General features: G+C 34.5%; 1 protein-coding gene and 1 pseudogene across 9 annotated transcripts in view; both read left to right on the top strand.

Moving 5' to 3' along the window:
• The window catches only part of BRAF (B-Raf proto-oncogene, serine/threonine kinase), a 165,952-nt gene that overhangs the window by 96,560 nt on the left and 54,671 nt on the right, over nucleotides 1-14,721 (top strand). For 7 of the 9 annotated variants that reach the window (XM_044946961.1, XM_044946955.1, XM_006078792.3 and 4 more), the window contains 4 exons: nucleotides 2,753-2,901; nucleotides 3,739-3,858; nucleotides 6,467-6,626; nucleotides 12,978-13,014. In XM_044946961.1, the coding sequence (XP_044802896.1) occupies nucleotides 2,753-2,901; nucleotides 3,739-3,858; nucleotides 6,467-6,626; nucleotides 12,978-13,014 (466 nt within the window). Of the gene's footprint in view, nucleotides 1-2,752; nucleotides 2,902-3,738; nucleotides 3,859-6,466; nucleotides 6,627-12,977; nucleotides 13,015-14,395; nucleotides 14,516-14,721 lie in introns of all 9 variants that reach the window. The other 2 variants (XM_044946962.1, XM_044946957.1) reach the window with 2 other exon arrangements.
• LOC112586704 lies at nucleotides 2,332-2,450 on the top strand (annotated as a pseudogene).

The raw sequence follows: 14,721 nt of genomic DNA, 5'->3' as shown, positions 1-14,721 counted from the left end.
TAACCTCAGACAGCCCCACACCTTACAAATCAATGCATGCAAACTGCCTGTTCTATGGCCCACATGAGTTTACCATTCATGTCTCAAATTCCAAAATAAGCATCAAGTTGTGGCCCAAAAGAAAAGATATATCTTCCTGTAGCTGCTTATAAACAAAGGTGTACATACAGAGGTATATGTCACTCAGTTTATGCTCAAATGCATATCCATATTTTCTCCTTTCTGCTTCCCTCCTTTCTCCCTTCCTTCTCCTTTTCTTCCACTTCCTTTACATACAGAAACAATCAGTTATGCATAGTTTTCAAGTATGTCAGTGACAGGAAGAAAGACTGCAATTGACTAGATTAAAGAAGGAAGAGAAATTAGGGCTTCATGAAACAGATTATTAGGCAATTGAAAGTATGAGTATGTAGCAAAAAAGATAAGATGACTATAAAATGGTGATTCCTATGAATACGATTTATTTTTTTCTGTGCTCTAATTTCCAGAGATTATGCTCAAGTACAAAAAGATGCTTGCTTTAGTAAATAATAGCCACATAAATATTAAATAAGCTTTTTCTTACTGCTTGTATATCCAGAGACAAATGGAAAAGGAACAAAGCTAAAAACAGTTAGTTGCCTTTTTGTATCTTCTGTAACTTGATCCATAGCCAGAATGTGAAGAAAGCAAGAGCTACTCTTAAAATTATCTAAATAGTTTGTCTAAATATTCTCAAAAAGCCAGAATGGATGATATGCCAAGGTACCATTTTCTATGAAACATTTCTTTTAATAACATTTTATCCTGTTAAATATGTATTTATTGAAGAGGTTTATAAAGTGAGTATTGAAATCAATTTAATGGATCATGAAAAGCATTTATATGTAATAGAATGGATTAGAAATTCTGATGTGCATTATATATAGAGTAATATTATAAGAATACAACTGTATCCTGAATCACAATGTATTTTTCTTATTATTGTGTGTGATTAATGTTGTCTGAAAACTTGAGAATATACAGCAAAAAACAAAGGACAAAATAGTCACCTCTGCTCTCATCACTCCTAAATAGCCGTTGTTAACATTTGTCATTTACTTATCCTTCTTATGTTTTCTGCTTATTACATACACAAACCAAACAGTTGTAAACAGTTTCTGGTTTTATCCATTACCAAGATAGAACCTCCCTAGCACAGTTCTGTTTATGTGACACGTTTGCCTTCTGACATGGAGTTCCTACATGTTGCCCTGTAAGCATCACATAGAGGAATGTTCACAGATACATTGAGGTGTTCTGATCCTCTAACAAACTGATAATTTGTTAAACGTAGTTCTTACCATCTTTTAAGTGATGTTCGTTAACAAGTTTAGGTAGGGTTAATCTGATTTTCATATAATTTTAATTATAAACTAGTTTTTTTCTTTTGTAATTTTTTTTAACACTTTAATCAAAGTATATTACATTTTAATCAAGTGTATATAGTTTTTAAAATAGTGCAAAGGGGTTGCCCCAACCCTTATTAGCCTATAATGCCACTCTGTAGAGGAAATCATTCTTTCACTTTTATTTCTTCTTTCTTTTTTAAATTTGAAAAAAGACATAGGAGACATAGGAGACTTGGAAAATACAGAACAAGGTTACATATAGTTCCACTATATATTACAATTATTTAAGTAGATAAATTAAGATTTTTAGTTGGAGTTTCAATATCAAACTTTCAAAAATCAATTGAATAGATAGAAAAGTAGAAGGATATAGTAGACTTGAAAAGCTCTATGAACCAATTCAACATAATTACATTCTTAACTTTTAATGGTTTCTGTTTTAAGCTCTTGTAGTGATTCTTTTCATGTTACTGAATAATAACTTTAGATCACAACTTCTTTATCAGTTTTAGACATCATTTACTGATTGCCAGTTCCATTGGAAATTAGATCATCTGTAACATGACAGCCTTTCCCCCTCTTTCCTCTCCTCCTCGGAAGTGTTTTTGGTTTTTGTAGGTTTTTTGGTTCCTCTGTTCCACACCTTTGTAACTTTAAGCGTGCTATTGTTTCTTGTGTCAACACCAATAAGCATCTCTTAACTCCTTTGTAGAATTATTCAAGTGTACTCTTACTCTTTCTTTCACCTCTGTTACTTCCTTCTCCTGTACTCTTACTTTTATATAGTAAAGCTTGAAATTAGTTTCTAGTCTTTCATTTATCTCCCATCTTCTTGACTTCTGAGTTTAATTGAATAGTGGGTGGGAGATAAATTCATGTAGTCCATCTGTTACCTTGAACCCCCTGGTTTCGTTTTAAACTCTTCATGGTTAAGTCGGTTCTCATGATGTAAACATAGTAAGTCTACAGCCATACCACCCTGAATGCGCCAGAGCTCATCTGATCTCGGAAGCTAAGCAGGGTTGAGCCTGGTTAGTACTTGGATGGAAGACCGCCTAGGAATACCAGGTGCTATAGGCTTGGGCTTCCCTGATGGCTCAGACGGTAAAGAATCTGCCTGCAATGCAAGAGACTTGGGTTCGATCCCTGGGTTGGGAAGATCACCTGGAGAAGAGAATGACTGCCCACTCCAGTATTATTGTCTGGAGAATCCCATGGACAGAGGAGCCTGGCAGTCTATGGTCCGTGGGGTCGCAAAGAGTCGGACACGACTGAGTGATTAACACAAACTTAGTAAAAATTTGTTATTTTAAACAAAAGAGTAAATAAGTTGATTTCTAAAAAGATTCTTACAGAATCCTCCATGATGTTTTAATTTGCAGGTACGGAAAACTTTTTTCACCTTAGCATTTTGTGACTTCTGTAGAAAGCTGCTTTTCCAGGGGTTCCGCTGTCAAACATGTGGTTATAAATTTCACCAGCGTTGTAGTACAGAGGTTCCACTGATGTGTGTTAATTATGACCAACTAGAGTAAGTAATCAAAAAAAATTTTTTTGCCACTTTACATTTAACTTTTCTTAATGTGAAACTAGTATGTCTTAGAATCTGTGGATGTTTGCTTTACAGAAGAGTTGTTACAGGGAATTTTTTGAGGTTTGGCTAGACAGTAGTGTAGCCAGTACTTCTCTTTCAGATTGTAATTCTGGTCTGCTGTACATTTCATTTATGTTTCATATTCTGTTTTAATTAATATAAGATCTCCTCCCCATAGATATCACTTTTAGATGGTTTTTGAGTGTTTAAATTAACTATTATATTTTTGGACCACAGATTGGGGAGTCTGGTTCTGTCAGCTGTTTTGTAAATTAAGTTTTCTCTCGAAGTTAGTGTCTGTGTCTCTTTCTCTCCCCTCTCTCCCACTCCCTTTCTCAATATATTGAGTTAATTTTAATCTTTTTGTGTGTATTGTCACTACTGCTATTAAGGTCTTATTTTTTGATCACTGGAATTAGGGAGAGTTCCACTCAGTAGTTTAAAGTACATGATAATAATGTAACCTTTTAGCAATAGATACATTTTCTTCTAATATCTTAACCATAAAGCATAATTTTTCCTCTCTACTATATAGAAATTTGCTATATAGAACAATTAGTTTTAGATTCTGAGCTTGTCTTTGAAAGTCGAGTATAATTTTTTACCCTAAGCTATCAGACAGAAATACAGCTAATTGAATTTAGCAGTCTTTCCTGAAAATGCAATTTGAGCTCAGAAATTTTTGTTAATTCTTTAATGTATTCTGGTGTATGAAGCTTCTGGGTTTTGCACAAGTTAGGTTTGTTTTGTTTTGTTTTTGTTTTTGCCTCACAGTTTGCTGTTTGTCTCCAAGTTCTTTGAACACCACCCAATACCACAGGAGGAGGCCTCCTTAGCAGAGACTACCCTTCCATGTGGCTCATCTCCTTCTGCACCCCCCTCCGATTCTATTGGGTATGATTTGATTCCTGCTGTTCAGTGACATGCTACTTGAGCTAATTTTTTTTTTTTTTTAACTTTTAGTTGCCTAGAAACATTTCCGACATTTGGGTCATTAAATTAAGGACTTTTTTTTTTCAGGTAACTCATCACACCTGTAATACATTTGGTACAGATACAGAGGGTTAAAACTGACAGAGATTGTTGTAGGACCATACTTGGAAAAAATCAAGCAACAAATAATTTAGAGTCCCTGCCTTGTGCTTGCTTTATTTTTAATATCAGATACAGAAGTATATGATTTCCATTTAGAAAAAACCATTGACACAGGAGATAATGGCCAACAGTTTTAAGCTAATATATAATTATAATCTACAATTTATGATATAGTATTTTAAACTATGTGATAAATATTGCAATGTTTACAAAAGAGAATAGCGAGAGAGAGTAGTGAACATTTAATCAAGGAAGTGGGATTTGAACTGGACCATAAAGAATTCCAGAATCTGAATGAGCCCAGGAGATAAAAGCACAGTAGTGATGGTGGGACCAGAGGGGTAGGGGGAGAAGAAAAGGACAGAAACAGCTTATCTTCATTTTCTAGTTTATCCATTTTCTTTAGATTTGATAATAACATTTATAAGATTTAATCCAGATTTTTGTTTTTCCTACGTAAAGACCAGTGTCCTTTGCATACATATTTCTGACTTAGGTGCTACATGTTGCTGTATAGTCTTCATTTATTATTAAGTTTCGAGAATGACTTGCTGTCACTACACCAGATCAATTATATTAATTAGACCGCCCTCTACAGTTGTAGTTAGTTCAGGCTTTTTCTACTTTTAAGTTATGACATAAACTGTGTTACTGCCTTGAGACTTTAAATTAGCCTCTAAGTATTTAGAAAAGCCAGTGCATGTTTCAAAAGTTTATGAAAGCTGTCATTTTAAAATTGTTTTTACCTCCTCCCAAAATCCCTTGCCAAAGGCTGTTATTGGCTGTCTAAAGCAAAAACAGAGACAGCTTTGTCACAAACTAAAAAATAATTAATCATAATAAAACCCTGTTTCCCTGGTGGCTCAGATGGTAAAGCATCTGCCTGCAGTGCGGGAGACCCAGGTTCAATCCCTGGGTCAGGAAAATCCTCTGGAAAAGGAAATGGCAACCCACTCCAGTATTCTTGCCTGGAAAATCTCATGGATGGAGCCTGGTAGGCTACAGTCCATGGGGTCGCAAAGAGTCGGACACAACTGAGCGACTTCACTTCACTTCAATCATAATAAAAAGGACCAGTAGAGCAATTATTTTTCAGTTCTAAGTGGATTCATTTAGTTAATATGAACAGTTAAAGTTAAAATTTCTTTCCCTACCCTTTTAAAAGGATGCTTCAAAGAAGTAAAACTCATAAGTTGGTATGGTTCAGAGTCTAGTAATATATTTTATTTAGAAGCTTGTTGTCACAAGTTGACTTTTTTGGCTCTTCCGACCTTCATCTGGTCCAAAACTATATTTTCTTCTCATTCTTCTTTAAACCCTCTCTCAAAAATGTCTTTTTATTCCTTCAGCTGTCTTTCTGGCTGTCTTATTAACCACTTGATAACTGCTGATTAGTTTCAGAGTTTGCATAAGATGGGGTGCAACAATAACCAATCTCTGAAGAGAAGCTGTTAGCATTGAATCATTCATTGGTCCTGACGGAGCTCACTGAGTCACACCTCATCAATCAAGTGGTACTCACTTCTCAGCTCCCTTGGATATTCTTTCTGAAGAACATAGACTTCTCATGGGTGTTTACAATCTATTCTCAAAATTTTAATGTGCTCTGTGAATGCCAGCTTCATTTTGGGGGCAGTGAGAGATCATAGACTTTGTTATTTATCTACACTACCAAAATAGGTCAGTCTGTCAGTTTCATCAAAGAGCAGTTTTTAGAAAATTTGCTTTAAGGTTTAATATATTATTCTTCTGTGTGTCTTGTATCAATTATTGGGCATAGTAAACATTTCAAACTATGAGAGATTAACACTCTGAGAATCATCTTTTGAATTTGGAAATTATTTTTGCCATTTTTGTTCAAGATTTTAATTTACCTCTTGTATAAAGCAATAGATACATCTTGTATAAAGCAATAGATACCTGAAATACACATGTGTGATTTTAAAAGATTTATGATTTCCTAATACTTTCCATAAAAATTTCATCTTAGTAACTTCAACTATCAAGAAATGGCAAAGGTAGAAATAATTAGCAGACATTCTTCAGTCAGTGTGTACTTAGAACATTTTTGTATAATGTTAAAGAACAAGAGTTTCTTCAGCTGATTAACCACAGGTAATTTCTAGCCATTTGAAGATTTCTCTGGAGTTTTCTGAATAAAATCAGTATTCTTATCATTGATATTTCATGGAGGGTCTGCTTAAGCAAAGCAGCTTTGTTGGTGTTAGTTGTAAGCATATATTAGTTTTTTAAACTAATTCTTTTAAAAGTCATTACTGCCATTGCCTTTATTTTAAGGTTTTATTTAAGAATATGAAAACAAAATCTTTATGTAATTCATTTTTCTATGTTATTCTCTCTTGAAAGTTGCTCTAAATCTTATCTTCCAATCACTTGACTTTTCCAGGCCCCCAATTCTCACCAGTCCATCTCCTTCAAAATCCATTCCAATTCCACAGCCTTTCCGACCAGCAGATGAAGATCATCGAAATCAGTTTGGACAACGAGACCGGTCCTCATCAGCTCCAAATGTGCATATAAACACAATAGAACCCGTCAATATTGATGTAAGTATCCAGCAGTGTTCGAATGTAGAAAATTCAAGTGTGTTTATTTTTCTGCTGTTTTTTGGATCACAAATTGGGGAATCTGGTTCTGTCAGCTGTTTTGTAAATTAAATTTTCTCTCTCTCTCGAAGTTAATGTCTGTCTGTGTCTCTCTCTGTCCCCTCTCTCCCACTCCCTCTCTCAATATATTGAGTTAATTTTAATCTTTTTGTGTGTATTTTTAATATAGATTTATAATATAGATCAGAAATAAGTGCCATGTTTCATTTATCACAGTTAGTATAAGTAACAGACTTTTCATGAATTACAGATCAGAAAAGCCTTGTCATCTTCTCTGCTGGCATAAAATATTTAACTGGTACCAAAGTAGAGAGTTATTCTCATTGGTTTTTTCCTTATGACACTTCTGTAAAAGTCTTATTTTCATTTAACAGATAATCAATCCACTTGACCCATTTGAAGGTATAGAAAAAATAAGAATATACTTGCATATTTCAATGTGAAATCTTTACCTAAATTTCTAAAAGTTCAGCTTTGAGTTAAATAACCCTTAAGGACTAATCATTACTTTATGTACTTCTTGTGCAAAGCTACCATTTACCTTCTTTACTTTCTTGAGTATACCATTGTACTCCATCTCTATACAAATCAATTATTTTAGCTACTTCTGGCTGATCACTCTTGAACTTTTTTCCTTTTCTAGTTTATGTTACACACTTGAAGTTAATTATGAACCTTAGTGTCACTTCTTCAATTTAACCTTAATTTCTGGACAGCAAAAACCATTCCCAATATAGTTCCCTAAAATAGGAATTATTATGTGATGACCTAACTTAAGAGGTCATCAAAAAACATTTGTATTAATAAAAGGCTTAGAAAACAAAGCAGAGGTGTATTTCCCATAGTATAGACCAAGGGTCAGCAAACTCATAAAGGGCCAGATGGTAAATATTTTAGGCTTGTGGATCTTGCAGTCTCTAAAGACAACTGTTGAGCTCTGTCACTAGTGTGAAAACAACCATAGATAATAAGTACATTTTAAACAAACAGGTGAGGCTTTATTCCAATAAACTTCAGTAAAGCAGGTGGCCAGCCCATTGTATTTTGCTAGTTCCAGATATAGACAAAAGGGAAGGAAGGGTTGAGAAAAAAAGATGACATACACTGGATCACTCCAGAAGGACTGGTTCATTCTACTGCATCATCCTGATAACCAAATTCCTGAAGAGAATAAGGAGCCCTTGACATCTGAGCTGTGGTGGGGTCAGGATCATTTCTCCTATAATTTGTTCTTTAGAATAAAAAATGTGGGTTATCCTTAATCTTGAATGTAATAAGCAACAGAAAAAGCTACCAAATTTGTTTGCATTGGGAAGTAATCATATTTAAAAAGAAATCTGAAACTGTTTACCCAGATAAGCAGGATACTGAAATTACTGAGGGGTCATGTGTATGCTAGAGGACAGCCTGTTGTTCTCTAATGAGCCTAATGTTCTCGTTATACAGGCATTCCTTCTGTGAGTCCTCATAAGGTTGAGTAAAGGAGCCAAAATTATCCTAACAGGAAAATATTCACTAATTAACAGACTCCCCTAATAAGTCTCCACCCACATATTCCTCCCTCCCAGTTTAATACTAGCTTGCATTCCAGCCCCTTTTCATCATTATCCAACATTGCTATGAAAAAATAAAGCAGACTGATTGCTAGTCTGACAACAACAAAAAGATTTTAAGGATTTATTGAAGATAATGAAAAGCCACTGGGAAATAAGGATACAGCAGAATTAAATTAGTCCAGTTAACAGTAAAAGAGAGTAAGTGTCTAAAGGATGACAAGAGAACAGGCTTTTCTAAAGAAAATGAATTAAATATCGAAGGATTGATGGAGGCATTGAGGGAACTGATGAAATCCTTTAAAATTTTTATAGAAATGATTGATTGTGATGTGAAAGATAAATATTAAATTGAGAGTTTCAGTTTATGTTATTGTAAGTTTGATATTACGGCCAACAAAACCTTGATTCCCTCTGTATTCTAAGAATTAGCATATTGTTGACATTATAACAATATTTTTGTTGAAGTGAATGAAAATAAACTTTTTATCAATCTTAATTTCATTTTTCAAGATACATTCCCAAGTCAGACTTTCTTCCTACTTTTTGCTATGAAATTTTTTTTTCTGATTTTGTTGGATTTATTTAAAGTAGCCTTTTCTTAATACCAGTTTTTCTCAGCTAAAAAGGTCTTCTTCCATCTGCCTAGACCCACATACAAAGGGGGAAAAAAGTAGGAGAGGGAAATAAATGAATAAGGGGATTTTGTGAAATATGAAATCAAAACTTATTTCTAGGTTAGATCTATTGTCAGTATGTTCAAAGTTGTAAACTTTGTATTTACTTTCAAAAGTAACATTCTTTTAGACTATTTCTCTTTATATCTTAGAGTTCCTAAGATTCTCCTGTTCTCTTGGGCTTGAACATTTGGAGTGTCATGTTTACATCTTTCTTTTTCATCTTCCCCATAAGCAAATAGTCATAAGATATCACCTTTCCTTTTGATATGTATCTCAAATTTGTTTTTTCTACCACCATTTGGGCCCATATTTCTTCACCTGAACTGACATTAATCTGCTATATAAATTTCCTGCCATTGATTTCTCTGTCCATTTACATTCTTTATTGCTACTGTCAGAATAGGGTTTTATTCTGTTTTATTATTTATTGTAAGACTTCAATCACCATCTGTTCCTTTGTTATAAAACTTTTGTTTACTTCCCATTGGTTATAAAATATAAACCTTTTAGCATTTCATTCAGTTTCAGTTATCTCATTCAGTTTCAGTCATTATTTATCATTTATTATTCCAGTAAACCAAATTTAATATTTACTGTGGGATAGGCACTGTATCAGAATAGGGAATTAAGATGAATTAGCATACAGTCTTTGCCCTCAGGGAGATCACGGTCTAATGGATGAATCAGACATATAAATAAATAAACACAAAAATATACAATGATAGTTTATAGAAGGGGATGAACTCTACCTGATTAAAGACAGTCAAGTTTAGCAGAGAAGAGACAACATTTAAGCCAGATTGTAGAAGATGAACAATGAATATGAAGGAGTAGGGATTTATTAAGTACCTAGTGTTAGGGGTTTTAAGAAGGAAGAACATTTGTTAAGGAAATGGTATGTACAGAAGTATGGAAGTACCTTTATGTGGGATGTAATTAATACTTGATATTGTAGGGAAGATGACATGTATTATTCTGAGGTCTCTGTAGTAGCTGATAGTGAAGGGTCCAGTAAACTGAGTGGGAAAGAAAGTGGTCAGCTCTTTACTTTAGAAAAATCTTTTGAATTAGTGAGAGATTTGATAGACATGGTTGTTAGGATTGATACTGTAAATGGCATGCTTACTATGTGCTAGGTCCTTTACCAAGTACATAAAATTTCTTATTCCATCCTCATAAACACTTGTGAGTTAAGTACTATTATTTTCCTTCTTTTACTGTTAAGAAAATTAGATTTAGAGATGTCAAGAAACTTTTTCCAGATCACACAGGTGATAAATGATTGAAATGGGGTAAAACCTGGCCATTCTTCTTATAGGCAATTGCTGGTCTATCTAGTAGTAGAGGAGAGAGAGAAGTGGGAGATGAGAGATAAAAAAAGACAATGCCTAGAATTCTCTGCCTTAGGTGTATACATAGTATTTATTTGATTCATTAAGATAGAAATGCCTAGGGAAGAACAGGGGTTGTAGGAATGAAAATGTTAACTTTTATTTTGGACATACTGACTTGAAGATGTCTGTGCATCTTTACTGGTTTAGAAGTCTAGTACCAGTTGAAATAAAGACCTTGAGTAGAGATACGCATTTAGAAATAATTAGCCTATTTGTGTTAAAGTCATGAATGTAAATGATGGTAGAAATGCAACCCTAGTGATCATTAACATTTGAGATATAGGCAGAGACTGTCTTTCTCTGTCTCCATTATAGGCTCCTCTTCCTAAATTTAGCTTCAAACAAATAAGAGAAAGTGGTGTTGAAGAAGCCACAGGGAGAAATGGGGACTTCAAGAATGCTGAAGTAGTTGATGGCAGTTGTCATTGAGACTCAAATGAGATATAACTATTGAATGTATTCAATATAACTATTGAACTGGACAATTACAGTGTCATTTTGATGTCATTGAGAGCTGTTTTAGAGGTCTAGTAGAAGAGAGCAAAAGCTGGTAAAGATGTGGGATTGAGTGCCAGATTTGAGAAGTTTGGCTACAAAGGAATGATGAAAGCCATAGACTGAAGCAGAGTCATGTGAGAGACTTGAGCATACTTGTAACTTGAGGGGAAGAAGCAAGTAAAGAGAGAGGTTCAAAAGAACAAGAGAAGGAGTAATTAAGGTAGTAAATAAAAATTCCTTGAACTTGGAAGTGATGTTCCTCAGGGGCTGCTGCTGCTAAGTCGCTTCAGTCGTGTCCGACTCTGTGCGACCCCAGATACGGCAGCCCGCCAGGCTTGAGGAGTTAAAGGTGAACATAGCTGCCTCTGAACTCTTTAGAGGCAGAGAGACCATGGGCAGATGACCTAACTGTGGAGCTAACAGTGTCTGCCCCTTGTAGTGATTATTATTCTTGGCACAAAAAAAGAATTCAGAAATTATAGCTAATATTATGTAGATGTTTGTAGATATAGAGACAGAACAGAATGTTCTTTGATAGCTTCTGTTTTCTCTATCCTGCTGAAAAGGGGAAGAGCAGTAATTAGGAAAGGAACCATTGGAAATTGGGGGAAAGTTTGAAATAGCCAGTATTGGAATACTAGAAGGTCCTGTTTAACCTAGATCACATAGAAAAAGATTGTCAGACAGCTTTAAGAACATATTTAAGATCGGAAAATACAAGCTTATGGTGGTTATTAGCAGTAGGTTGTCCAGAAGGCCTTTCTTTTTTTTTTTTGGCAGCGCTGCTCAGCTTATGGGATTATACTTCCCTGATGAGGGCTTAAACCCCAGCTCTCAGCAGTGAAAGCTCAGAGTCCTGGACCACCAAGGAATTCTGCCTCTGCTTTTCTGCCTCCTACCTACCGCTCAAACTCCAGCTCTTAGATTAACTTCTTCAAATGCTTCACCAGTGACCAAGTTCTATAGTTATTTCTTTATCCTTTGAACTTATGTTGCACCAAGAATCTTTTTACATATACTGTTTATTTGGCAATTAATTAAGCAACTTTGGCACCTTTTTTTATTGTTTTCTTAAGCTCTTATTTTTATGTAATTTCTATGTTTGTATATCTTTATTAGATGATAAGCTGTCAAGAACTCAAAGTTAGTGAGACCACCATGATTTTATATTTATTGGTAGTCATACAACCACTAACACTTAGCACCTTATTTGCAGATATTTGTTGATTATTCTGTATAAAATGGTAAAGGTTTTTTATAGTACATTGAACATGGCAGAAATGCATCTGTAAAGAATCTTCTCTTGTTTTAGCTTATAAGCCTTTGGGCATATTTAGAGACATTTGGGGTAGGTCAGTCATCAGTTATACTGGGTAAACTAAGTTCTGTCAAAGTCCAAATTGGTCCAAATTGCACTACATTGCCAGTAGACTCCTCCCCCGCTGCCCTGCCTCACATTGTCTGTTGTAAAAAGCTGTATTTTAATAATAAAGACAACTAAAAAAATGTTTCCCTTCTAGTGTGTCCTTAAACATTTATATTCTTATGATCATATCAGTGTACACTTAATTTTGTATCCTTTTTTAATTATAAACATGTTTCATGATTCAAATTTCATAACTGTTTTAGTAGCTGCATAATATGTTCTAAATTGACACACTATAATTTACTTAACCAATATGTCAATATGCCTAAAATGTCAGTATGCCTAAAATAGGGAAATAATTATTTTTTAGTATAATGGATAATGTTGCACTAAACATCTTTGTGCATATCATTTTTTCTTATGAATTATTTCTTTAGGAAAAATTCCCAGAAGTGGAATTACAGGATCAAAGGGTATGAACATTTTATGGCTCTTAATATGTGCCAATAGAATGTTTTTGAGCATTAATGCAGCCATTGGTTTTAAATGGCCTGAAATGGATTTCAGCATTTGATCAGGACTAAAAATCCCTTCAGTCTAGGGTTAGGTTGGCAGGTGTTTCAAAGTTTTTATTTTATCATGTTCACTAGTTAATTTCATATTCTTTCTGTTTTGTGAAGTAATTTATAAGACAGGTATTATTTTGAACTCACCTTTCTGTTAATGCTTAGTGGAAAATAAAATGTTGTTGCTTTTTTATCATATGCTTTGATTAAGTATACATTACTATCTATTTGTAGGACTTGATTAGAGACCAAGGGTTTCGTAGTGATGGAGGTAAGTAGTGATTTCAATTTAAAACAAACAAAAAAAAACCCCGGGAAGAATGCAATTGCTTTGCTGCTTGTCTCCTTTATATTTGCTTCTTTCATGAAACACAGACACAGAGAAAAAGATGTAGAGAAAAATAAAAAATTGTTTGCTTTTCTTTAGTAATTATCATTTATCTCTAATAAAATTTTAACTGATTTTAAATTTTAACTCCAGAAACAGAGAAAAAGAGAGGACATAAAAGGGAGTCTTAAATGTGACATCTACAATTTTTTAAATGTTTTTATCAAATCATTTTGCCCATTTTATTCCTATCTCCACTAATACTTAAAGACTGAGCAATCAGTTTTTTTTACAATCAGTTAAAACTTGACTTCCTTAAATCGTTCTTGGGGAGAATCCCTGGGATTACCTGCTACAGCTTGTCAGTTTGATAGACACTGTCAACTACTTCCCTTCAGCTTTCTAGAAGGCCCTGGAAGATAAATTTTATAGCGTGGACTCCTAATAGAAAAGCCCAGTTCCCCTTTTACTAGTCCAGTAAATAAAATAAGCAAATGAGAGATCAAATTGAGATTTCTTAAAGAATTTTATCAGCTGTTTACTCTGGCACCCAGTGAATATTGGGGTCATAGCAAAACATTACTTTAGAAAATACTTTTTTAAATAAGAGTTTATCCCCATAAGATTTTTGTAAGAGATGCTGTTTGAAACAGTCTTGACGTTTTCTTCCAGGTGGTCCTTTATGCTTCCCTCTTCAACTGTGGTCTGTTTAATAAGGAAGCCCTGCAGTGCCCACATACTTTGTTTAGAGTCAGTCTCTTCACTGTGACCCTGCTTTATATTCAAAATATCTAAGCCCAGATGCAAAGATACTTTATGTCAAATGTTGCATGAACCATCTTTTGTTATGTTTCTGTATAGTTGTGGACCTACCAAAATAATAAGCCTGTGTTATGTACTCTGGACTTAGTATTTACTATATGTAGTACATAGTTACAAAAGTTTTTTTTTTCCTGTTTGTTATTCCATGAACCCACCAATTAATGTTGCTGCCAGTTTGACTTTCATATGTCTTAATAGCTGTGGCTTTGATAATTTTGCCCAGTACATTCAGCATTTAAATGTTGCCATCACGTTAGCATCACAGAGTTAACTTAGTCATAAAAATTGCCTGCTTAGTACCAAAAATCAAACAGCATTTATCCTTTATATGAATCACTTAAAAGAATGATTGGAATTTTATGAAAATAAGCAGTTTTTTAAACATCCAGAATTATTTTGTGAAGCAGGCTTCAACTCATCTTATTTATTCCTCGTGATTTCTTTCATTTCTTCTGTGTCTGTCTTCCTGTGTTTGCCTGCCCCTCTCTTTCTCTTCTAACAGCCCCTTTGAACCAGCTGATGCGCTGTCTTCGGAAATACCAATCCCGGACTCCCAGTCCCCTCCTACATTCTGTCCCCAGTGAAATAGTGTTTGATTTTGAGCCTGGCCCAGTGTTCAGAGGTAGTTGGGCTCTTCTTTCTTGTTTTCACCCAAAGCAAATTAAATATAAACAACAGATGCTGTTTGTGTCTCACCCTCACAGTGTGTTTGTAAGTGTGAGAGTTTTCAGTGCTAAATTTCTGCTTGGCCTGGCTGGAGTGCTCTGAATGTGCTTCTCACACATACTCACTTCCACAAGCTTTCTGTATGCTGTCTGTCATAAATGT

This window comes from Bubalus bubalis, chromosome 8, assembly GCF_019923935.1.
Source record: "Bubalus bubalis isolate 160015118507 breed Murrah chromosome 8, NDDB_SH_1, whole genome shotgun sequence".
NCBI classification, from domain to species: domain Eukaryota; kingdom Metazoa; phylum Chordata; class Mammalia; order Artiodactyla; family Bovidae; genus Bubalus; species Bubalus bubalis.
The sequence above is the reverse complement of the archived record's forward strand: the minus strand, read 5'-3'. Positions and strand labels throughout refer to the sequence as shown.